The sequence below is a fragment of the Bombyx mori genome, chromosome 18 (genome assembly GCF_030269925.1).
Source record: "Bombyx mori chromosome 18, ASM3026992v2".
NCBI lineage: Eukaryota > Metazoa > Arthropoda > Insecta > Lepidoptera > Bombycidae > Bombyx > Bombyx mori.
In genome coordinates, this window is record NC_085124.1 from 15728182 (window position 1) to 15752777 (window position 24596).

Here is a 24596-nt window from a genome sequence, read left to right on the forward strand (position 1 = left end):
GGGAACCGCGACCGAGGGCCTTGTGATGCAAGTGTTCACCGGCTGGTCCCTGCACCGCGCGCCCGGAAAGAACTGACATTGGAGTGTTACCAGTGTGGCTGCGACGAGGATACAGACGGACGCACGTTGACGCACATAGGGCAGCGCCGTGTCCTTGTCTCGCAAATAGGAATTAAGTTTGCGTTACCGTCATTGCTACGATGCTCTGCTGATATGTCCTAAAAGTTCATGCTCCATTTCTGTGAGTTCAACATCTTACAGAAGCAGGCGGCCAAAAGAGGGAGGATTCATCCCTCCCCGCCCCGATTTGACGCCGCCAAGTCCAGGCAGGAGAAGGGCTTTCGCCGAGCCCCTGCCCTTGTAGAAGGTGACCCTCCTCCAGTTTAGGTTCCAGGATAACTTGGCGGGGGGCAGCGCCACGCGCTACCTTTACTTTAGCACGCTGCATGGCAGCAGCTCTACGGTACTGCTGTGGAAGACGAACCGGCTGGCGGTCTATCGCGTTCCAACCTGGCAGACTGATTTTGGTCCAGCGGAATATTTTAAATGCCAGTGGCCGAGACGGCCCACGTACAACCATCGACTATCGCCTCGAGGACGCGTCGGTCGGGCGTCCTAGGAGTAACGCAGCGAGTCTAGTTATATTGTTGATAACAGGACCCCCCTACTCTGGCCGAGCTGTGATCCTAGGCAGAGTTTGAATGTCGAGTAAAAGAGTACAATGGAGGTCGTTTGGTCGGTAGGGGCCAAAAAGCAACCTTAGTTCCGTGGTCTGCTCCCAATATCTGCAGACCATTGAGTAACACTTACCTCGCGCGCCACCTAGACGTGGAAACCATATCTGAAGTTCGGCTCTTTCGAAAAAAAAAGGTTACAATTTTTCAGATCAAATACGTACTTAACAATTGTTGACGAATGACTTTCACAGTAAAAGAATTATATCGTGTAATAAAAATCAAACCCGTAAAACCCGGTTTGAAGGGCGGGACTGCCGTTGCACTGTAAAAACTGAGACGTTAGAACTCATATTTCAAGGTAGGCGGCATTTACGTTGTTTTGACTGGTGGTAGGACCTCTTCTGAGTCCGCACGGGTAGGTATCACCACCCTGCCTATTTCTGCCGTGAAGCAGTAATGCGTTTCGGTTTGAAGGGTGGGGCAGCCGTTGTAACTATACTGAGACCTTAGAACTTATCTCAAGGTGGGTGGCGCATTTACGTTGTAGATGTCTATGGGCTCCAGTAACCACTTAGCACCGAGTGGGCTGTGAGCTCGTCCACCCATCTAAACAATAAAATAAAAAAAACCATATTGGTTCCGATAGAGAATCAGTTTCTATATTAAATATATTATCTGTGTTTTTGCACTGAATATACTTCTTCGGTCAACTGGTGAAGTATCCATGCCAAATACCATCTGTCCTCATTGAATTTTGGTTTAGTTCGCTATAGTCCATATATCTGTTGGAATTAAGTCGTGAATTGCTGCATAATAGCTATGGGACACACACATAATATATGTTAGAAAACAAGAAGAATGAATAGACATTAGCTACTGCTGGCCCGTTGGACTGTCTTCAGATATTAGCCTCTGATCTTGGTTATTCGAAGGAGGTCGCTTATGTATTTTTTTCTCAAACCTTCTATATCTTCATAATGGAAAATCAGAAGCCCTCTCTAAAGATAGCATGACCCTCACGACGACCGTATAAAAACGTAATCCCATCAATCAGGGCTCGATACAAAGAGACTAGTGTATTCCGAGGTCGTGCGATAGCGACGACGCGACGTGTGGACTATTTCCGCGTCATCGGGGCTCTTTGTGATCTTCGAGATTTTGCTGTTACCTATAAATATATAATGTACTAGTTTCATTTTAGTTAATGTTGAGAAGTTTTGGAAACAGAAGGCGATAGGGCGTATTGTAAGCCCATACGGAAAGTAATGTCGTCTTGCCTGTTTCGGCCGTGAACCACTGATGCTTTCCTGTTTTAATGATTACCTATATAAAAAAAATACAATGAAGACGTTTTGTAATCCCTCTGGCCTCACATATCACTCCGGCGCGTGGTATCATTCACGTTGAGATGTTTATGGCTTCAGTAATCATTTAAAACCAGGCAGGCCGTGTGCTCACTCACGCATCTACCTATGCAATAAAAACAAACGAGCTACGGGAGATTACAAATGATTGGTGAAAAACTATATAGAATATTGTTGTGTTTCCAGTCTACCGCAGTAATACGTACCGAACCTACGGCTTGGCTCGCCTGAGGATTAAGAATAAAAAGAAAATAATTAAACCTCAAAGGCTAAATAAGTGGTACATTAAAAACTTTGTTAGTGTTTTAGATTGTATAAGTTGTACATACAATAAGTCAGTTATAACCCGTATTACAGTGAGACTAAGAGAGAAGTTTTTAAAACTATCACAAAGAAGTCACGTGAACGCGTTGTGCTTTGTCGCGGGAGAGTCATTCAAAATTAGAAATAACACTTTGCTGCGCAGCGCTGGTAAGTAGTAGGTACAGTATACGGAACTTAGCACTTCAATATCACGCTATCATTTTGTATCTTGCTATAATTTGAAAGACATAAAATATTTCTTTGTTACATTAACAAAACGTTGTGACTACTGTTGTGGTTACAACGGTTGGGGTGTTTTCAAACTGTTTTATTATAGTCGTATAGCGACGTCAGACTCAATGACTCATTACGAAGTTACGAGTAGTACCCACGTTTGTAGTATAGCCATAGCATGAAAAATAAAATACATTTTTGTTCTAAAGCAGATGCGGGACTGTCTGTAACAAAAATATTTTTTATTATGACTTTAAAAGCTATTTGTAAATAAAATCGAAAAGGCAAAAATAATATTATTATGTACCTGGGATTATTTCAAAACATCTCGGAATAAATGTATTCAAGACAAAAGTCAAGATTCCGTAAGTAAGTCCGATGTAAACAAAACAACAAAACAACGCCGAATTAAGTTCTCGCCAGAGATTTTGTTTAACGCAAAAAGGCAAGACATGTGTGCTCGAGCGAACTATCTGAGCAAATCCGGCGCGTAAATATTATAGTTATTATTGAAGGCGCGACGCCGGCCGTGCGTGAAATTATGCCGCGGCCCACTGTCTGCTTGAGGGCTGTGCCCCTTGCTCCCACCGAGACCAGGACACAGGCGTAAGCGATTACCAAATAACGAATACTGTACTTCTAGCCTAAGCATTATAACAGGGTGATCAAGCAAGTTCTCCCACAGTGTACATGATGAACCGACTGAAACAACATAGTTATTATAAATATTATAAGCTATTACAGTAAGCACACGTGAGCGGAATAAGTTCGCCGTAATCATAATAACTTAAAGTCAATTATTTCCAAAAGTGAGATATTCACTAAAAAAGCTGTCACTTTTGTTTTATTTAAAACTGCGTTTTAGTTATGATTTACAATTACGTCAATCTATATCTATACTAATATATAAATCTACAGTGGTTTTTACGGATGTTCCGTTATAACTACTGAACCGTGCATTCGATTGACTTGAAACTTGGTATCCATGTAGAAAATACATGTACTTAATGGATAGTTAATATTTATCTGAGTGTTGGACTCCCTAATAATAATGACAATAAATAATGATGTTAATTTTAAGTCCCCAGCGAAGCGGGCCAATACGGCTTGTCTCTTATAAATTAACACAAATGTTATTTCTTTGGGGAATTGGGGGTTAACGGGAATATATAGTGGTGTGATACCTGGCTTAAAGCCGTAGAGCGGTCTCGCTGAGGGGAATTTTAATGGGAAATTTTTGACACTGACCGGGACCCATTAGCGAGGGGTGGCATTCACCATTAATTCACGGAACTTTCTGTAGTTCACTAAATTACTTTAGGAGGACTGCAAACAGCGGTAACGGAGGAGAGGTGCTGCGGGCTTACGTAGTTTGATCATGAGTTTGTTTCGCGTGTTTCGAAAGGACTATTGGGACTTAGATTGCTTTATTAATAAATGTAATGGAATGTTTTGTATCTAAGGAAGTAAAGTACTCGTACCCCTGTGCCCCACTTTGCCCGAAAATACTAATGTGGTTGATACAGTTACTCTACCTTTTTTAAATTTCATATAGCCATGAAAAACCGCACTTTCCAAGGTTCGACACACTAATATTAGACAACGGTAATCAGTAGACCATATCCATTGCCTGGGTAAGACTGGTGATTTAAGTAGGCCGGGGAATACACCGTGTACTCATGTGACTAAATACGAGTCTAAAACGTGTTCTCGAATAACTCGCACGAGGCACGAATAGTGGGTGAAAATAAAGCTCACACAGTATTATTTGTGTAGTGAATGTCGGTAGCCCGCACGTGTAAGAACTATTATTATCCTTATTCTGCCGCGAAACATTTATCCATTCTGGTTCGAAACGTTAATATTAATATATGACAATAAGGTTAAAAGATTATATTATACAAGTAGTTGACCCGCGCATCTGCGTCTGCGTCACCCGCATTGCTCGTCGTGCTCGTTTTGGATGTTTTATGCAAACTCCTCAGAATAAGTCACTCAATTCTCTCTTTGTACTTGAAAACACTGGAACAAAGGTTTCCTAAACATTTGTGGCTTTGATTAAATCTGTAAATGAATTTAATATAATTTCCATAAGGTTAAACATCATGCACCCCTGATCAAACGCGCACTAATGCAAACACACAGCGCAGCGCATAATGAGTATCTCTCCCTCGCACAATGAGCAATCTATAGCTAAATTAAACAACTCCCTGCTCTTGCTCGTTCACCGATCTAACGGTAGCTAGAATCGATATATTCTTTATATTGTTTAAAAAAACCACTGACGATATTTTTAGTAAAATCATTAAAAAATTGTAACTGTTGTAATAGAGACATTTACCTCTGTTGTAATAGAGGTCAGAACCTCAAATTTGAAGCGGTATCCGCGGTGTGATGTCTACATACACACGTGCTCCAGTTACGTCAACACGCATCTATGCAATCAAAAAGTGCTTAATGTCCATTTTAAGCTCGGAGCCGACCGGATGAGACTCTATTTTAAAGCGGTACTTGCTTACAAGGCAGTGATACACTAGTGTAGTACTAAAGAGTAGAATGATTTATCCAAACTAGATTACATGGATTAGATTGCAGCATCTCTCTCGACACTGTTTTCACACAACAAGGGTACTTCAAGCCATTTTCAAGGAATGGTCTAAGAAGTAATAGTAGTTTTATGCATTAGATTCAAAAAAGGCACATCTAGAAAATATATGTTGTGGTAATCCCCTTACCCCTGTGTGTTCAGCGTGAAGATGGTCGTGAGTGATCGGCTTATTTCGGCGAGGGTAATAGCCTTCATGCACAACGGCACAAGACACATACATTGTGTGAACTACGGGAAATAATTGCATTAATTACGTACCATGGGGTACAGGGGACACCGCCAAGAATGGTCCTGCAGTTGCTGTGCTGGCTTATCTACCAGCTATGGCTCGGGTTCATCAGGACGTCTACCATCTATGATCGAATGAGGTTTGCAATGTATAAATAGGTATATAAAGTACATATCGTGCTTTTATGGAAGAGCGGAGTCTCCTAGTACAGGCTTGCACGCTTAAAAGGCGAGTGTGGTGTTCGCTCACGCGGCCCGTACACACATAGACACCCTTCAATCTCTACAATCCCGCTTTTGCAGGTTAGCCGTCGGAGCTCCGTGGTTCGTGAGGAACGTTGACCTACACGACGACCTGGGCCTCGAATCTATACAGAAATACATGAAGTCAGATAATCAGATGATAATCGCCTTATCGTAGCCGCCGCTGACTACTCCCCGAATCCTGATCATGCAGGAGCCAGTCACCGTCGACGCCCTAGACACGTCCTTACGGATCCATCAGATCCAATAACCTTTGCACTAGACGCCTTCAGCTCTAGGAGCAGGCTTAGGGACCTCGGTAACCGTACTCGTCGAACTCGACAAAGAGTTCGCCGTGCAACCTAACCCATGAATCAGCTCGCTGAGTTTCTCGCCGGATCTTCTCAGCGGGTCGCGATTCCGATCCGGTAGTAGATTCATTCGCGAAGCAGCTACTCTTGAGTTGTTAGGTCTCCTTCGGAGGCGCTCGGGTAGCTGTTAGCAAATCCCACCCCTCCTGGCTGAGCCTTTGCTCGCCCACCTGTCCTGGTGAAACTGGAAAGGCCTCCGGGCCACCAGTAATCCTTCAATCATAAAAAAAAAAAAAAAAAAACGCTTAAAAGGAGACTCCACTCATTGTATTACTTTAACTCGCTTTTGAAAAAAAAGTAATTTAGTATTTAGTTTTTATCAATAAACTAGTCCAAGAGAATAATGCCAGAGACGCAGACATGTTTCACATGGTCCTACTGCAGCACGCAACAGTCTCAACCCGCGGTACATAGATACTGTTAACCCACCACTGTTATCAATATCAAATAATGGTTGAGTTTGTGTTGGACGCGTGAACTGGAATACATCAAAGGGACCGGAATCGCATCTGTACCGGGCTACTACCAAAGTGTCGTTTGCGTAACAAGCTACGCTCAGCAACGGGAGAGGAGAGCAAAGGGCACCCACGAAGCCGATGTCTCATAGGAGAGGGCCGAAGACCGACCCCTGAGGAACACATGTGCACACAACAGACTTTCCTCGGAGTAGGACCCGATCAGCCGATGAAAATACTCGGTAACACCGTGATACTCTAGCGCACCCGCGATCACCGCTCAGGGTAGGGTGTTGAACGCGTTGGCCAAGTGCAGGGACACCGCCCCGGCCGCAAGCTTCATCAGGAAGAGCGCACACGCACATATAAACACAAACTTCAATCCTAAAGCGAGAATTTGAGATGAAGCAAAGACACCCGCTCGCCGTGAACACATCGCTTCAGACAACGTAATAGATACGGCACGCGTCGCAATCAACATTCACGGGTTTCGTTAAAATTAATTGACGTTAGATTATATTGAACAAATAATATGAGCGGATCCTATTTCATCTAGTTTAATAATTAGAATTGATGTTTATCGTCTCTGTGATCGTAGATACGACGTAAGACATATGGCTTTGTGACCTCTTCAGTCGGACTAGTAGTCATGAAGTCTCAACGGTAATGCCTATCCGCTATGTGTATATAACGCCTGAGGTGGACGCGCCGGCCTCCTCGAGCCACTGTGGACACTTCCTCATCACAGGTGAGTATGCTTGTAGGAATTACATATGAAACTGCTAGAATTACTTACAATTACCTAAGTGCTAAGAACTGGTACGATTTGCACCTTGAAAACTGTAAATTATCAGAAATGTTGGATCCAGTAAAACCACAATAATGAAAGCGAGATAAAGTATAGTAACTTAAAGTAATTTCAACTATGCTAAGACAGCGTCCATCGAATTTATTTAACGTGTTAAATTTCACTTAAAATTTATATATTCTTTAAATTATATTTTCATAGTTCAAAAATTACTAAAAATTTTTTTTGTTACTATATAATTCAGACAATGATGTATTCCATCACTGTTAACTGTCAAATTTTGTTTCCTTGATTCAATATGTAGTTGATAAAGGTCTAGTAGATGTTTTAATGGACCTAATGGAGCCTGAGAAGTGAACTCAGTTCACGTGAATTTATTTGTGATAAAGTCTACTATTGTACCTGAACGAAAAAACAACGCTCTTTTACAAAAGGTCGATTTTAGTGCTCCCAATTGCCATATTTAAATGAACTTCTCACGAACTAAGCTGCAAAAATGATAATTTCCAAGTACGACTTTAAATTCTTTAAAGATAGAAGAACTATTTTAGTAACTGAAAATTCACAAGAAAGTGTAGGTGCCCTTCAAATCACATAAATTAATATCGTTATACTCGTAGTATAGCATCTACGTGTAGTTACATAGAATGTTGCAGATGCCGTATAATGAAGAATTATAAACTATTTGATATCAACTAGTAATGCCTAACATCGTGGACTTCTAAGAATAGACGACGGCTTATAAATATTTATAATACTCGTAGTGTTAATAATTGCGATCCGGGGTGCGCGATTGGATACGGGATCATCGTATCGGCGATCTATCATTCATGTTAATACAAATAAAATTCAACCTTACGTCTCAAAGAGTAGAATGAAATTGAAACTTTATCTACGAGATAAAGGTTTGACATCAGATGTTCCACGATGTTCTCACAAGTGGACATAGTGGTGATTCAAGTCCATCGAGCTTCAATTAAATGGTTTCTTTAATTAATATACTAATTAAATACACGTTCGTGCACATTTATGTTCATAGGATGGTAGCCCTGTCAACTCAAAAGAAGCGCGAATCTATTATTTGAGGTTAGAGAACCTGAATGATAATGTTCTCACAGGTAATTGGTTAGGCATACACCGCGTTACACCGCGCCCTCCGAATACCTAGAGATCCTGACGTAGCGCTCTGAACGTCTTACAACGCCTAGTAGTGATTTACTAAAGGTCAATGCGAGTAGATACCACTATTTTGCTTATTTCTTTCGTAAAACAAATACGCAGTTTGGTCTTAATTATGTATATAGAATATTGACTATCTAGCTAAGCTATATCTTTAGGTTGGCAGCTGCATTCGCGTTGTGCTGTCTAGGCAACAGATAAATAAAAACATTACCCTAGCTGGGTAGCAAGACGCAGGTTCCACTTGACAATAATCGCCTACGTGAGCCCACAAGCTACACGACGTGGATGTCGCCACCCACCGTGAGACGAGACATGGTATATGTATTGTAGAACGGCCGAATCCACTAGTCATCCTATGCGACACCCTCCGGAAGAGACGGGGTGGAGGTATCCTAGACCACGCAGGCGAGATCGTTTAACATTCTTTCTATTACAAATATTCTATGGCGTGCTATGCGTGAGCGAGCGTTATAAAGAGTAAGCGCGAACATTTAGCCTGTGTTGGATGATAATAATTCAGCCGGGTGACGCGGCGGCGCCGGCACTCGCCGGGTGGATGCGTGTAACGTGATAAATTCACCTGCCCGACAGTTCCTTCTGTTTCATACTCTATCCGTGACAGTGCTAATCTTTTGTTTTCCAATTCTCGGTATCTGACAACAATAAATACTACACAGAGTTCATTTTGATATTTTATTTATATTTCTATGTCAATACCGTTTTATTCTTTGTATTTATTTTCTTAAGTTATGTTTAAGGTATTTTTTTTATTTATTAAATTTAGTATCAGCGTCATTTTTTTTGAAATGTTCCTTTACAATTAGAGTCAGTAATAAATTAAATTATTAAAATTAACACACACAAACATACTAGTGATAGGACGTCTTGAGAGTCCGCGCGGGTAGGTACCACCGCCCTGCCTATTTCTGCCGTGAAGCAGTAATGCGTTTCGGCTTGAAGAGCGGGGTAACCGCTGTACTGTACTGTACTGAGACATTCGAACTCATGTCTTGAGATTGTTACGTTGTAGATGTACATGGGCTCCGCTAACCACTTAACCCCAGATGGGCTCTGAGCTCGTCTAACTATCTTAGCAATAAAAGCATAATAATATATTATTTCGTCACTATAACATCTCATACAACGACTAAGGTACTCATAGGACACTGGTCTGGTCGCTACCGGCACCTCGTCACCCGGAGGGAAAGGCCTCGGAGTGCCACCACTGAAGTGGTTGTGACGAGAACATGGCGGAGCACACGCTCGCGTACTGTAGAAGAGCAACCCGGTCGGCGGTGTATTTCGTACAGCAGACTGGTTCTAACCCAGCAGGTTATCCTGGAACATCAGCGGCATCGCCCGCGGGGATTGACGGGCCGCTATACCGCGTAGACTGGCGTTGTTGGTCGCCGACGACCCTAAGGACCTAAAGGGTCCTAAATCCGGGCAGAGGTCGGACGTCGGCTGAGAGAGTGCAAAGTGGAGTCGTTTGGTGTGGTAGGGCCATCCTTGGGCTCGCGGTCTGCTCCCAACATCTGCAGACCGTCAAGTTCCATATATACTGCGTGCCCCTTAGGCACGGATACCTCATGGGAGGTTCGGCCCCATACTCCAAAGAAAAAAACATTCTTAAGTTTAATGTTTCTTCTGAATTTATCGTAGCGTCCTAACAACTGTAGCTTTAGCGTATTACTATAGCACTCGAGTTGAATCCGTTTCCTATAGCCGTGACTGCAGAGAGTGCAGGTAGTCAATTCGGAACGTGCAAATGATTTAGTGGCGCAGATCGCGCGTAATGCCGTTACGGAACCATGATTCACTGACAATAATTAGCTCTGGTTAATGACAGCATCAATGGCGTGGGGGAATCAACCAGCGCCGGCTCGGTTGAGATCGGTGTATTTAATTTCAGATGTGCATATGCTGAAAGCCAATCTGGATTAAAACGTCACTAACGTGCTCGTAATAGGTGAAGGTGTACCCCACATACAATAGATATTTATTTACTATATGAAGTTGCCATTTTACATGGAAGTGGCCATTTGAAATGGAATTTATGTATGGCTGTCAATACACGAATATATGGAAAAAAATGGAATTATATTTTACAAATACAGTAATTTGTTTATTGATTAGCGTTTTGTTTTCACTACATTTGTACCTTATTGGAGATGGAAATTTTGATCTAAAAAAAGGACCTCGTCGTCACCCAAAATTAAACTCAACAATCACGAATTGACCCTTTGAGCGCGAACCGCCGATAGGTCAACTCTCTATTAACGCGTATAAAGTGCGGAGTGTCGGAATACCGACTATTTTCGGAATTTGATCATAGGTGTTAGGTAGGTAATTACTGCGTCTGTGTACTGCGAGGAACTGGACACAATGATATAGGAGCTTGTTGGCTGTTGGGTACGCAGCACGTCACCCGTATCAATAAGGCGAGTGACGTCAACCCAGGTTGGACGGGTTTATGAATCTTATAAGATTTCTTGAAATCCTATAAGACGCCGGATGCCCGTCTCGTGGCGATTATTCGTGTCGATCTGAAGCAGTCGATGTAGGGTCCTGAGGTGTACGATATCGTACAAGCTCACTCGAAATTAAAACTCAAAACTTTACTAATTAACGTAAACCGAGCCGACCGATCTGTCAATACAACCGAATTCAATAACCGACGATCTTTTAAATGGTCCTCAAGTCTTCAATAAATATTATTAAATATCTTCGAGGCGCTGATGTCTTTACTCGTGCTTTTTTTTGTAATCTTCGTTCGGAGGGTCGGCGGCCGGCGGTTGGCAGGTAGTCGGTCGAGGGTCGGTCGGTAGGTCGGCAGGTACCTGACAACGTCGCAGGGTCGCTTAACTACCTCGGAATGTTACCCTACAGAGATCTCGTGTAAAATACGGCTCTCGTCGAGATCATTTTCACTATGATCGGCTCGGTTTATTCGTTATATCTATTTATTTAATAAATGTATATACTAATGCCTTATACTTAACTATTCTATGTTGTAATCCCTATCGATACATATAACTTATTCTATGCTTAATCTATATGACGCGCCCGTATAAACAAAATACCCGGTCCTGAACACAGATAAATGCTGTTTGTTACATCGTTTCGGGACGCGGGCCGGGCGCGTGTTCATTTAAGTTAATATGCTAATCTTAAAACTATCGGGAATAATAAAGCAAAAGTGTATACTATTTATTTCAAAGCAACTTACGTTCTATTCTTAATAAAATCTATGTGCACGTTATCAATATCCTTATCTATCTATATGCACTCTATATAATTTATCTATTTGTTATTTATCTATTTGTTATAACTCTATGTCTATGTACGTATCTATATAAATCTATTATTCTATTCTATATTCTATTATATTCTTCAACTTATTCTATAATTATGGGGCGACGCCGCTGTCGCCAACATCCTCCCCCTCGTGCGTAGCACCGACTCCTTGTCGTGGCGACTCTATGGGCGTGGGCTCGTCGCTCGTTGCAGGCACCAGTAGGATCATCTTGGAGGCAGGTCTCTTAAGCAAACCGCCGCTCGTTCTGACGTCGACGGTTCGTACACGGTTGTCGGGACCTGGGTAGGTGTGGACAACTTGCCCGCGCGGCCATGTGTTGCGTGGCAGCGTGGAGTCCACTATGAGGACGGTATCCCCACACTGCAAGTCCTCGCCAGCTGCTCTCCCGTCGATCTTCCTGGGCAGCAGCGTGGGCAGGTATTCCTTGACCCACCTACTCCAGAAGTGGTCTGCCATACGCTGCGCCACTCTCCATGTCCTTTTGCCGGTCAGGTCTTCGTCTCTGTAGTCGCCGATGCTCGGAGCTCCGCAGGACCTCCCTATGAGAAAGTGGTTCGGCGTGAGTGCTTCTAACTCCCAACTCTCTTCCCTAGCGACGAGCGGTCGCGAGTTGATGACGTGCTCTGCCTCCAACAGAAGAGTGTGCAGAACTTCTTCCCTCGGGTGTCTTTCCTTCAGTGTGACCGCCAGCGCGGTCTTCACGGACCGCACCAAGCGTTCCCACGCGCCTCCCATATTCGGCGCTCCTGGCGGGATGAACTTCCATTTTATGTTCATCTGAGCGGCCCGTGACACGACGTCTGTTTCCCTCGCGTTCTCGATCGCCTGCTTGAGCTCCTTGTTAGCGCCGACGAAGTTAGTCCCATTGTCGCTGTAAATGACTTTGGGCGTTCCTCGCCGGGCGGCCATCCTGCGCAGCGCTAACAGCATTGAGTCTGCCGTCAGTGACGCTGCTAGCTCCATGTGAACTGCTCTCGTGGTGAGGCATGTGAACAGCACGCCCCACCTCTTCTCGTGACGTCGTCCTACAGTCACCGTCATCGGCCCGAAGTAATCGACGGCAGCACAGGTGAACGGCGGCTCTCCATGTCGTAGCCGCTCTATCGGCAGGTTTCCGGTGGGCGGTAGGCGTGGTGTACTCCGATAGACCTTGCACCACTGGCATCGGACGGCCGTCGCTCGAATGATCGATCTTAGACCTAGGATCCAGTAGCGCTGCCGCACCTCGTTCATCACCGTTGCGTGGTTACCGTGCTGGAACGCCTCGTGATAGTGTTTGATCAATAATCTCGCTATCACGTGCTTCCCGTCCAGCACGATCGGTCGCTTGCAGCCTGCATCTATGTATTGCGCTGCGTCGATACGTCCGCGCAGGCGCAACAGGCCATCTTCCATCACGACGTCGAGCCGTCGCAACTTGGGGTGACGTTCGGGATCTTTTTCACCGAAGCTCTCTCCTTGGCTGCTTCTCAGTAGGATCTTCTCCGCCTTCTTCAAGTGGGGCGGATCGAGCGGCAGCCACGCTTCTGTAGGTGCTTCTGGAGTCCTTATCTTCCATGTTGATCGGGGCTGCTTCGCTCGCGTCGTCCTCCACGTGGGATCTTGCTGCTCCAATTGTCTGGACACGCAGGCGCTCTCCTTCCGGGGTCGACACAGCTCGATAAATTGGAGGACCCTGGCTGTTGCTCTCAATAACTTGACCCAGCTCGAGAATCTGTGCGGATCGGGCGTGGGTCTAGCGTCAGCGGTCCTCGCAGTGGCGACCAGGAAGGCCTCTTTCTCTTCTCCAGACGGTTCTTGCTTGAATGTTCGCGGCTTGGGCCAGCGCGATTCATCCCACGTCAGGAACTCGGGTCCATTAAACCACCGATGCGTGTGGTCGAAATCCGCCGGCGCCTCCCTAGTTGCGTCGTCTGCTGGGTTTTGCGAGCCAGGCACCCATCGCCATTCTTGGGGCTTCGTTGACTCTTCTATCTCGGCGAGTCGGTGCGCAACGAAAGGTTTGAACGTGCGTGGGTCGGTCTTTATCCATGTCAGAACTGTACTGGAGTCAGTCCAGTACGTCCTTCTGCCGACCGCGATGTCCAATTCGTTCGCTATCGCCTGCGCCATCCTTGTCCCCAGCAGTGCAGCTTGCAGCTCCAGCCTTGGGATAGAGACTGGTCTCAGTGGGGTCACCCTGGCTTTCCCTGCTAGAAGCGTGACGCGGTAGGTGCTCTCGTCTGTCCTCTGACGCCAATAGACTGCACACGCGTAGGCCTTCTCGCTGGCGTCGGTGAACGTGTGCAGCTCCCCCTCAGTGTTACAGTACGAGAAGCACCTTGCTATTCGGAGGCCTTGCAACATGCGAAGGTTCTCCATATAGCGTTTCCACGCCACCTCGTCCTTTTCCAGGATGACGTCGTCCCAGTCGATCCCGCTCCGCCAAATGCTCTGAATGAGCGCTTTCCCTTCTATTAGCACGGGTGATGCCAGCCCCATAGGGTCGAAGGTTGACATTACCGCGCTAGTCACTTCTCGTTTGGTCGGGGTTCGTGCTTCTATATCCTTTGAGTCTCGTGGATGGATCCAGAAAACCATCTCGTCCGACTCATAGAACCACCGCGGCCCAGGGTCTTTTCTTCCTTCGACCCCAGCTCTATGTCTCCTGGGGTCACACCGCCTGCGAGGCTCGCCAGAATGCAGCGCCTTCTATTGCCCACGCGGCTTCTGAATATCGATGTCTGTAATCCTTGGCATTCTTATTTGTAACGAACGACGCCGCGCTCGGTGAACAGGCCGCTCCAAATATGACCGACGTCATTCTATACTCTTTGGAGCGGCCTCGCGTCGATCTTCTCTATAGAGGAATCTTGGGCTGTCGCGGTCCTCGTTCCTGATCCTTATCTGCAGGAACCTCTCCTTGATGTCCGCGACAACTACGACGAGCCTTTTCCGGAACCGCAACAACGCTTCGAACAGGGATTGTAGGTCCGAGTTTCGAAGCGGCCATCATCGCGTCTCCAACCTCTGTCGTCCTCCTTCTCCAAGATGTCAAACGCCTTCGCCTCCATATCCGTGCTCGGACGCTTGGGTGGGACTCTATCGTGAAGTGCTCCTTCACCTGTCTGTCCAAGGCCTCTTCGCGCATCGATACATGGGCGCAGGTGAGAAAGTTGACCTCTTTTGCATTGCTGTTGTCGAGGCCGTGTAGCACCCATCCCAATTGGGTGAATGAGGCTACCGGCTGGTTCCTTCTGCCCCTGCGCGTCCTCCTGGCGGCGATGAGTCCCCAGTTGTCCTGCCCAATCAATAGTTTGGGGGATTGTTCTTCGTAATATAACTGGTCCGCCAGGCTCCTCAGATGCGCGTAGCCTTCGATGGTCTCTCTTTTCAGTCGCTGGGGTGCAAGGCTCATGTCATCCATTGTGCGCGCTCCGAAGATCGTCCTCTTCTGCCGCTGGTGAAGCCCTCGAACTCGGATGTTAAGCTTCATCGAGTCCTTCTTCGTTAGAGTCTTCCCGCCCACGGTCTCGAGGCGGAGCGTCTCCTTGGGTCCCTTCAGGCCGATCTGCTTCGCCACGCTCGAGTCCAGGAGAGTTACCGTGGAGCCTTCGTCCAGCAGGGCCAGCACCGTCGTCGATCCCGACGGCCCGTGCACTTCAACGGGCACCATCTTCAAGTACGCCCTGCCGATCCGTGTGCAGTTGATAGGGAGTCGCACGTTGTTCGCGACTTCCCTGTTCTCTGCTGACTCTGTCTCCGGCCTCTCGTTGTGTAGCGAGTGGTGATGCCAGTGCTTGCACGTGCGGCATGGCGGTCGTTGACACGATTGCTTCCGGTGCTTACCGTCGAGGCACTTGTAACACAGGCGCGACTCCTTTGCCATTCTCCATCGTTCCTGCACCGTAGCTCTCTCGTACCTCGGACAATCATACAGCGGGTGTCCTTCCTTGCATTGCGGGCACGCCGGCTTGTCCCTCATTGCTCTGTCCGAAGTTGCACGCTCGGTGCAGTCGGTTGTGGCGTGCGTCGCCTGTCGCCTCGATGGTTGTCTTTTTGTTGCCACCTCGGCTACGGCGTGTGGCCCGCACCGGTCCGCCATCTTGTTCAGGAAGCCGCACATCGTGTTGAGGTCCGGGTCTCCTTCAGTTTTTTCGATGATGTGGTCGTACCACCGGAACCTCAAGATGGTCGGCATTTTGTCGACGATGCTTTTCAACAGCTCGGGCGACATCAAATATTGGGGTTTCCGCAGTCCCCTGATCGCTGCGACGGTATTGTTAACATTGCTCGCCAGTGAGCAAATGTCGTAGGCGGAGTCGCTTATCGTCGGAAGCCTTCGTATGCGGTCTAGCTCCGCTAAGACTAAAGCGTCCGCCCTTCCATAGTACCGCCGCAGTGATTCCATTACTTCCTCCGGTGTGCTCTCGGAGTACAGCTGGCTGCGAACTCCTTCCCTGGCTTGTCCTTTCAGCGCTCTTCTCAGCCGCGCCATGTTTTGAGCGCTTGAGAAGAGTGGAGCGGTATCCTCGTAGACAGCCTTGAAGGCCACCCACTCCCTGCAGTCGCCTTCGAACGTCGGCAACTGGTGCATGTAGTCGGGTTGTGGTGGCAGCACCTTGGTCGTTGCGCTCCTCACCGCTTCCACTATCGCCTTAGCCAGGTCCCTGTTGCTGCAATCTTCCATGTTGGCCTTGCTGACGGGGTGGTTCTCAATGTGCTCGCCTGCGGGCTCCTTGTCCATACTGCCCGCCGACGTCTGGACCCAGGCCCTGACCTGGTCCTCCCGGTCCTTTGGCTCTTCTATAATGGAATCATCGTCGTCTTCGCTTTCGGCCTGAATCAATTGCAGGCGGAGTCTGGCGGCTATGGCGGCTGCTTGTGCTTCTATCAATTCTTTTTCCGCCAGCTCTGCTCTCGCTGCCAGTTCCTTACGTCGTAGCGATTTCTTCGACGCGGGTCTATTTTCAACACGTGTCCGCGTCGTTGCCTCTTCAAGTTTTGTGTTCTGGGTCGTACCGGTCGCGGAGCTCTCGTATGTTTCGTACGACGTCGCTTCTGTTGCCTCCGGACTGGATTCTTGAACCGCAAGTTCGAGTGGCTGTTCCCTCGATGATCCCTTGTTGCTCCTGGTGATCGGCATCGTTGAATAATCGCTGTATCCGGCTCGAAGGACCAGCTGTTGGGTACGCAGCACGTCACCCGTATCAATAAGGCGAGTGACGTCAACCCAGGTTGGACGGGTTTATGAATCTTATAAGATTTCTTGAAATCCTATAAGACGCCGGATGCCCGTCTCGTGGCGATTATTCGTGTCGATCTGAAGCAGTCGATGTAGGGTCCTGAGGTGTACGATATCGTACAAGCTCACTCGAAATTAAAACTCAAAACTTTACTAATTAACGTAAACCGAGCCGACCGATCTGTCAATACAACCGAATTCAATAACCGACGATCTTTTAAATGGTCCTCAAGTCTTCAATAAATATTATTAAATATCTTCGAGGCGCTGATGTCTTTACTCGTGCTTTTTTTTGTAATCTTCGTTCGGAGGGTCGGCGGCCGGCGGTTGGCAGGTAGTCGGTCGAGGGTCGGTCGGTAGGTCGGCAGGTACCTGACAACGTCGCAGGGTCGCTTAACTACCTCGGAATGTTACCCTACAGAGATCTCGTGTAAAATACGGCTCTCGTCGAGATCATTTTCACTATGATCGGCTCGGTTTATTCGTTATATCTATTTATTTAATAAATGTATATACTAATGCCTTATACTTAACTATTCTATGTTGTAATCCCTATCGATACATATAACTTATTCTATGCTTAATCTATATGACGCGCCCGTATAAACAAAATACCCGGTCCTGAACACAGATAAATGCTGTTTGTTACATCGTTTCGGGACGCGGGCCGGGCGCGTGTTCATTTAAGTTAATATGCTAATCTTAAAACTATCGGGAATAATAAAGCAAAAGTGTATACTATTTATTTCAAAGCAACTTACGTTCTATTCTTAATAAAATCTATGTGCACGTTATCAATATCCTTATCTATCTATATGCACTCTATATAATTTATCTATTTGTTATTTATCTATTTGTTATAACTCTATGTCTATGTACGTATCTATATAAATCTATTATTCTATTCTATATTCTATTATATTCTTCAACTTATTCTATAATTATGGGGCGACGCCGCTGTCGCCAACATTGGCTAATAGCTATTCCCCGCTGCTCCGACCTCATACTGCACAGTAGACGGTCTCTAAGCTACAAGTGCTAGGGTTGGAAGTTTTGCGTCATCCACCTTACTCACTAGACCGTGCGCCGACAGACTTCTACTTTTCCCAAAGTTTATACAACTTTTTTTTTTATTGCCCTTGTAGGCAGACGAAGCACACGGCCCACCTGGTGGTGAGTGGTTACCGTCGCCCATAGACTTCAGCAATGCCAAGGGCAGAGCCAAGCCACTGCCTACCGTTGAGTACTCTCCACTTCCTTGTTTGAACTTTACAGAGGAAAGCCAATAAATGTATGTCCATATAAAAATAAATAAAATAATATTAACTTTCAGTGATTCTAAATTATGGTAATTCGCAGATAAAGACCTACTGTTGTATTACGGGTGTCATAATTCCCTGCAAATAAGAATTTAATCTCATGTCTGAAGATAGTGACTTCGCCTCTGTGGTATCTCCGCAGTTTCGCGCCTCAGCAAAGACCAGGTGGGACGGAAGAAAAGCTTGGAATACTGAGGGCTTCGATTGAAAATGTTTTATTAATAAAAGTAACTACCTAAATGAAATTATGTAAATTTAGTCGTCTAAAGGTAAAATATTAAAATGATGAACGTTGAAATTAGCATGATTGGTCGGTCGATCTACTTCTCGGCGGTTCTCTGTAAATAGCTTCACAGTTTAATGATTTTAAAATGGATTCCTTGCAATACTCTTTGTTTTCATGTTTACTTATTTATTCTTTGAAGTTTCTTAAGGAGCAAGTCAAGAACGACTAGAGGGCCCTGCTTGCACACAGTTGCGGACAAGGTGCAATCTACTTTAAGATCCTTTTTAAGACAAAAGCATGATTTCTACTAAAGACTGCAATTGATTAAGTTTTATTATTAAAACTTAAAATCGGAGAAAGAGTGGCTAAGCTTGTCGAAGTGACGTGACAATGCAAGTCCGCATGCTGTGCTAGACAAACTCTATGACTGTGAGATGGGAGAGGTTTTGCTTCGTGTGAAGTATCAACTCGCTTGCGTTAATTAAATAATTACTACTGTAGTCAGGCCACTGAGTTTCTCGCCGGATCTTCTGAGTAGGTCGCGTTTCCGATTCGGTGGTAGATTCTGCGAAGCACTGCTCTTGCTAGGGCTCGTGTTAGCAACAACGTCAAGTCTGAGCCCCGTCAGCTAACCTACTCGCCCGGTGACGCTGATATGGTCTCTCAAGACCATCAGCTTAGGTAGAAAAAGAACCTACTGTGACAATAAAACGTTACCTATCTACAAAGAAGTAAAATGTGACAGTATAATATTAATTTTAGGAGCAGTGCTACGTAATGGCATTTGTGTTGTCCCTAGTATTTAATATAATAGTAGTATGGTGTCAAATATTCGTGAAAATTAATTGAAATATAAAATTGTTGTTATCGATTTTTTTTATACATTTTTATTATAAAATGTAATTCATTGCCAATCATGTGTATTTGTTCTCAAAATAAATCACATCTCATATGATTTCGAATGGAAATAAATTTCCAAATCAAGATTTCTTAGAAAACATTGGCGTGAAGACGAGACAAGCGATATTTCCTTTTTTTGACAAAACGTACAGCTTGAAGACAAACTCGCCGTAGAAGAACGAATCGCCGAGGTACTTGTGCACGCACTCCGTGAAGTTGATGGTCCAGTCGTGGTGGCCCTGGAAACGGAATTTTTATATTGGGCCTTTTGAAATGAGTCGACAAAAAATATGTCACTGTTATTCGACTGGCACTTATAGCAACTTTTATGTCTGCATCAGCACTCCAAAGACATTTATTAAGCACTTTCCAAGTATTTCAATTTTTACAGAATTATATTAAGAATTAAGAATTAGAAACTAAAAATTTGTCAAAATAAAATGTGTATATTTTTCAAAGACGCTCATCGGTCAGCCAGTATGGAGTAATGATTGAGAAATTCAGGTAAAAATATAAATAAAAAGAAATCTCAATAAAACGATGAAAACAAACTCACATGTAAATTAATAATCTAAGCTCTAATTCTCCAAAGCAGAAAACGTGGACGTGAACGGTCTCGTGGGTCTAGTCGCGTTCAATTAGGAGTGAATAATAATATGAATGTATTTGAAATTTGAACCGGCACCAAATATATTGTACATACAATACATACATGGACTACTCACTGTTGCCAGCAAATGTATATTTGTCGTAGCGAGATCAAATATCAGTTTTTAAACCCAATCACAGAGTTCACAGAATGTTTCTATTAAAATCGATGCCGCATTTTTGCGTATTGTAGGTATACTTTTTTTTTATGTTAAACAAAATATGAAATCCACCAGGACATAAACGATTGATAGGTTTTAGCTTTTAACTTCTACTCGTAGATGAGTAGGTACTACGAGTGCATGCCATTCAACAAACATTGAGTTGGTTTGGTTGGTCACACATATTTTACTGGTGGTAGGACCTCTTGTGAGTCCGCGTGGGTAGGTACCACCACCCTGCTTATTTCTCCCGCGAAGCAGTAATGCGTTTCGGTTTGAAGGGCGGGGCAGCTGTTGTAACTATATTGAGACCTTAGAACTTATATCTCAAGGTGAGTGGCGCATTTACGTCGTAGATGTCCATGGGCTCCAGTAACCACTTAACACCAGCCGGGCTGTGAGCTCGTCCAACCATCTAAGCAATAAAAAAAAGAGTGTGGGTAACGTTTGAACGAAGCATCAGTTATTTTTGAAATATTTTATAATTTCCCGATAACTTCGGGTAATGACAGGTTTACAGTAATGACCTTCAGAAACAGACAGTTATGCACCCCGAACTGCTTCTCGAGGATGTCCGCGATGGCGTAGTGCTGGCAGGGCTTGTCCACCCGGTAACTCCACAGCAAGCTCCTGCGCTCACCCTTCAGACTGTACACCACCATCTTCACCTGCGGGCATGAACCGAATGGAGCTCGTCCATGTAGCTTCGATCCAAACTATGTTTATTCAGTTGCGGACATATTTCCCATTTTTGGGAACACATATTCATGTCACATTAGACATCAAGTGTAGACTCTATAACCAACCAGTAAGAGGTGTGGTGTAGTGTGCACTCTTGAGTATGTTGTGTGTGTGCGTGTGTGTGTGTTTGTGTGTTGTGCTGGAAATTTGAATACACAAGTAGGTATCATTATCCTGCCTATTTCTGCCACGACGCGTGCCGGTTTGAAGGGTAGGGTCGCCAGTATACAATATAATGTATCACGGGGATTCAAGCATTCATGTCGTGATCTCTGTAGGGCCCAGGAACCACTTCACACTTCACATAGCACGTAGTTCATAGGAATGTGGCTCGTGCAGGTCGCGTCCACGTAACCTATTGTTTTGAATACCGGAATGCCCACAAAGTCAGCCGCGGAATCGTGCCCAGCGACACTCTTGTCTGCGAGGGAGACCTACTTCATCCATTTTTGCTGAATTGCTGAATGTGAAGTTAAGGATCCCCTTGTAGATGTTGGTGGCGTTGTCCACGATCAGATGGGTGACGTACTCTGAAAGGTTCACGGCCTTGGGGCCGCGACACGCGCTGTAGTCATTCCATTTCACCGTGAACGGACCCTGTTGGAATCGATTAAAACTTACAGTGATTTTCATAGATCATCATCTGTCGGATGATATTTCTAGCATCTCTTACAAATTTCTAGCATAAAGTAGTCGGTGATCAAAAGTAGACGAGCTAAGGTGAAAATAATCTGCATTTTTATCAGAAAATGGGAATGTGCTCGCCTGGCACAGCCTCGCCTGGCACACACGACGCACACGACAGCTAGAGGTGGGCAGTATTCCCGTGTCGTGTCGTGTCGTCAGTTGAGTAGTCGCCGCGCACTCTGTCGTCGGTGTACAGGCCCGAGGGTCTACGGTGTACACGCGGTGTCTCCTGAGCGTTAGCACATCCTATTCTCTAAGCGGGGTCTGCGGGAAGTACTGAGCGGTGGGCAAGGACTTGGCTTGGCCCTGGCATTGCTGACGTCCGTGAGCGATGGTAACTACTTATCATCAAATGGGCCATATGTTCGTTTAGTTATTATTCCAGTACTATCGAGGTTCCTACTGTAGACGAAGAAGTCGTCGTGGCCTAAAGGATAAGACGTCCGGTGCATTCGTATCGAGTGATGCACCGGTGTTCGAATCCCGCAGGCGGGTACCAATTTTTCTAATGAAATACGTACTTAACAAATGTTCACGATTGACTTCCACGGTGAAGGAATAACATCGTGCAATAAAAACCAAACCCGCAAAATTATAATTTGGGTAATTACTGGTGGTAGTACCTCTTGTGAGTCCGCACGGGTAGGTACCACCGCCCCGCCTATTTCTGCCGTGAAGCAGTAATGCGTTTCGGTTTGAAGGGTAGGGCAGCCGTTGTAACTATACTGAGATCTTAGAACTTATATCTCAAGGTGGATGGCGCATTTACGTTGTAAATGTCTATGGGCTCCAGTAACCACTTAACATCAGGTGGGCTGTGAGCTCGTCCACCCATCTTAGCAAAAAAAAAAGATATCGGTACACTGTAGTGGCCAAAGTGCTTCCATAAACTACGGGTAACATTTAACACTGGGCTACCTTTTAGTCGAATTTTTTAATCTCCAATTAAATCTAATAGAAATGAATCTAGAGTGAAATAGAATAGATGTGGAGCTATGACCGATCTAAAATAAGAACTCACATAATTCTCCGCGGTTTTGACCAGCTGGCCCGGGCAAAGTGGGAACAGCGACACAAACAAGAAACAAACACTGGCAGCCCACATCGTACGACACACGTGAGTGATATACAATTTAATGAATTTCATCTCACTAATGGACATTTAATATCGTTCATACTGAACTCACTGAATTATTAATTTCCCATAATTTTGTGGAGTAATGTTGCGTTTCATTTGGGTTCATAATAACTAAGTAAGTACACAACGTCAAGTGTTTGTTTGTACTGTCTACTTAGATTGTAGTTGAAAAGTCACGGTTAGTACGATAGATTAGTATGTATGTATATTGCGTGACACAACCTTCGTGCGTGTTGAGAACAATGTGAACGCCTACAGAGAAATGTTTCACAAATGCTCTGGGGACAGCAGCTTCCCCATCAAATAACAAATAATTATGTCTAACGAACATGATTTTACTGGAAACAGCTCCCCGGATCAGCAGACGCTAAGAGTACCGCTGATCGACTCTGGTGAACCCAACAAATTCTATGCCTTGAGACATGAGGTCGAGTTCTCAATTGTAGTGTATAACGGTCGTCTCGTCATTAAGCCGGAGCGCATGAGTACTTCGCAGCCCAAATATCCGAAGCCGCGGTGTCCGTGTGGACTCGCAACACGCTCCACCATAGCTAATTATACTATTACATTCAAACATTTTATAATTTTTTACTATTATTATTTTTATTGCTTAGATGGGTGGATGAGCTCACAGCCCACCTGTTATTAAGTGGTCACTGGAGCCCATAGACATCTACAACGTAAATGCGCCACCCATCTTGAGATATAAGTTCTAAGAGTTACAACGACTGTCCCACCCTTCAAACCGAAACGCATTACTGCTACACGGCAGAAATAGGCAGGGCGGTGATACCTACCCGCGCGGACTCACAAGAGGTCCTACCACCAGTAAAATATTCATCTGTCTGATGTTGTACTTTCAATAAAAACACCCTCACAAAGGACAAATCTCGGTACCGTCGCATCACTCGATAGAGTACACGTGGCGCCCTACTTATCAGGGTACTAGCACTGAACGTTAGATTAGATGAAACACTCACCAGTGCTCACTGCGGGGCTGTGAACGGTGTCTTGACGTTATCATGAGATTCATCGTTTAGCTTGTTTATTTGTCCGCTGGTCTAGTTCTTAGACGTAGATGAGATGTAAGAGAATGACAGCCGTGATATTTGGAATTATGGTAAATATCTTCTACATTTACACAGGAGGTTAAAACTAATTAGTGTGAAGGTAATAGATCATCGTAATTACGCGCTCATAGTAATTAGTAAATTGATATGTACATATATTTACAGACAAGCGCCGCCCTCTCGAGTGTCGCTACCTGCTGTGAGTACTACTACACCAGTACCGTCGCGCACTCAACAGAGATAATTGTGTTGTGGAACATCGCAGACAACAGGCAAGCGATTAGGTCAATTTTTTTTTATTGCTTAGATGATTGGACGAGCTCACAGCCCACCTTGTGTTAAGTGGTTACTGGAGCCCATAGACATCTACGACGTAAATGCGCCACCCACCTTGAGATATAAATTCTAAGGTCTCAAGTATAGTTACAACGGCTGCCCCACCCTTCAAACCGAAACGCATTACTGCTTCACGGTACAGATAGGCAGGGTAGTGATACCTACCCGCGCGGACTCACAAGAGGTCCTACCACTAGTAATTACGCTAATTATAATTTTGCGGGTTTTTATTTTATTTTTATTACACGATGTTATTCCTTCACCGTGGAAGTCAATCGTGAACGTTTGTTAAGTACGTATTTCATTAGAAAAATTGATACCCGCCTGCGGGATTCGAACACCGGTGCATCGCTC

General features: G+C 45.1%; 2 protein-coding genes across 2 annotated transcripts; both read right to left on the reverse strand.

The window, feature by feature from the left end:
• Positions 1–6763: 6763 nt before the first annotated feature.
• LOC119629901 (uncharacterized) lies at positions 6764–14372 on the reverse strand. The gene is made up of 3 exons (XM_038017429.1): positions 11910–14372; positions 9799–9937; positions 6764–6867 (listed from the first exon to the last, which is right to left on the reverse strand). The coding sequence occupies exons 1-3, from the start codon at positions 14370–14372 to the stop codon at positions 6764–6766; spliced, it is 2706 nt and encodes a 901-aa protein (XP_037873357.1).
• Positions 14373–19419: 5047 nt separating this feature from the next.
• Positions 19420–22818, reverse strand: LOC119629902 (uncharacterized). Its single transcript, XM_038017430.2, has 4 exons — positions 22720–22818; positions 21450–21608; positions 20798–20938; positions 19420–19700 (listed from the first exon to the last, which is right to left on the reverse strand). Exons 1-4 carry the CDS (start codon positions 22801–22803, stop codon positions 19542–19544), a joined length of 543 nt encoding a protein of 180 aa, XP_037873358.1. The 5' UTR covers positions 22804–22818; the 3' UTR covers positions 19420–19541.
• Between the last annotated feature and the right edge of the window lie 1778 nt (positions 22819–24596).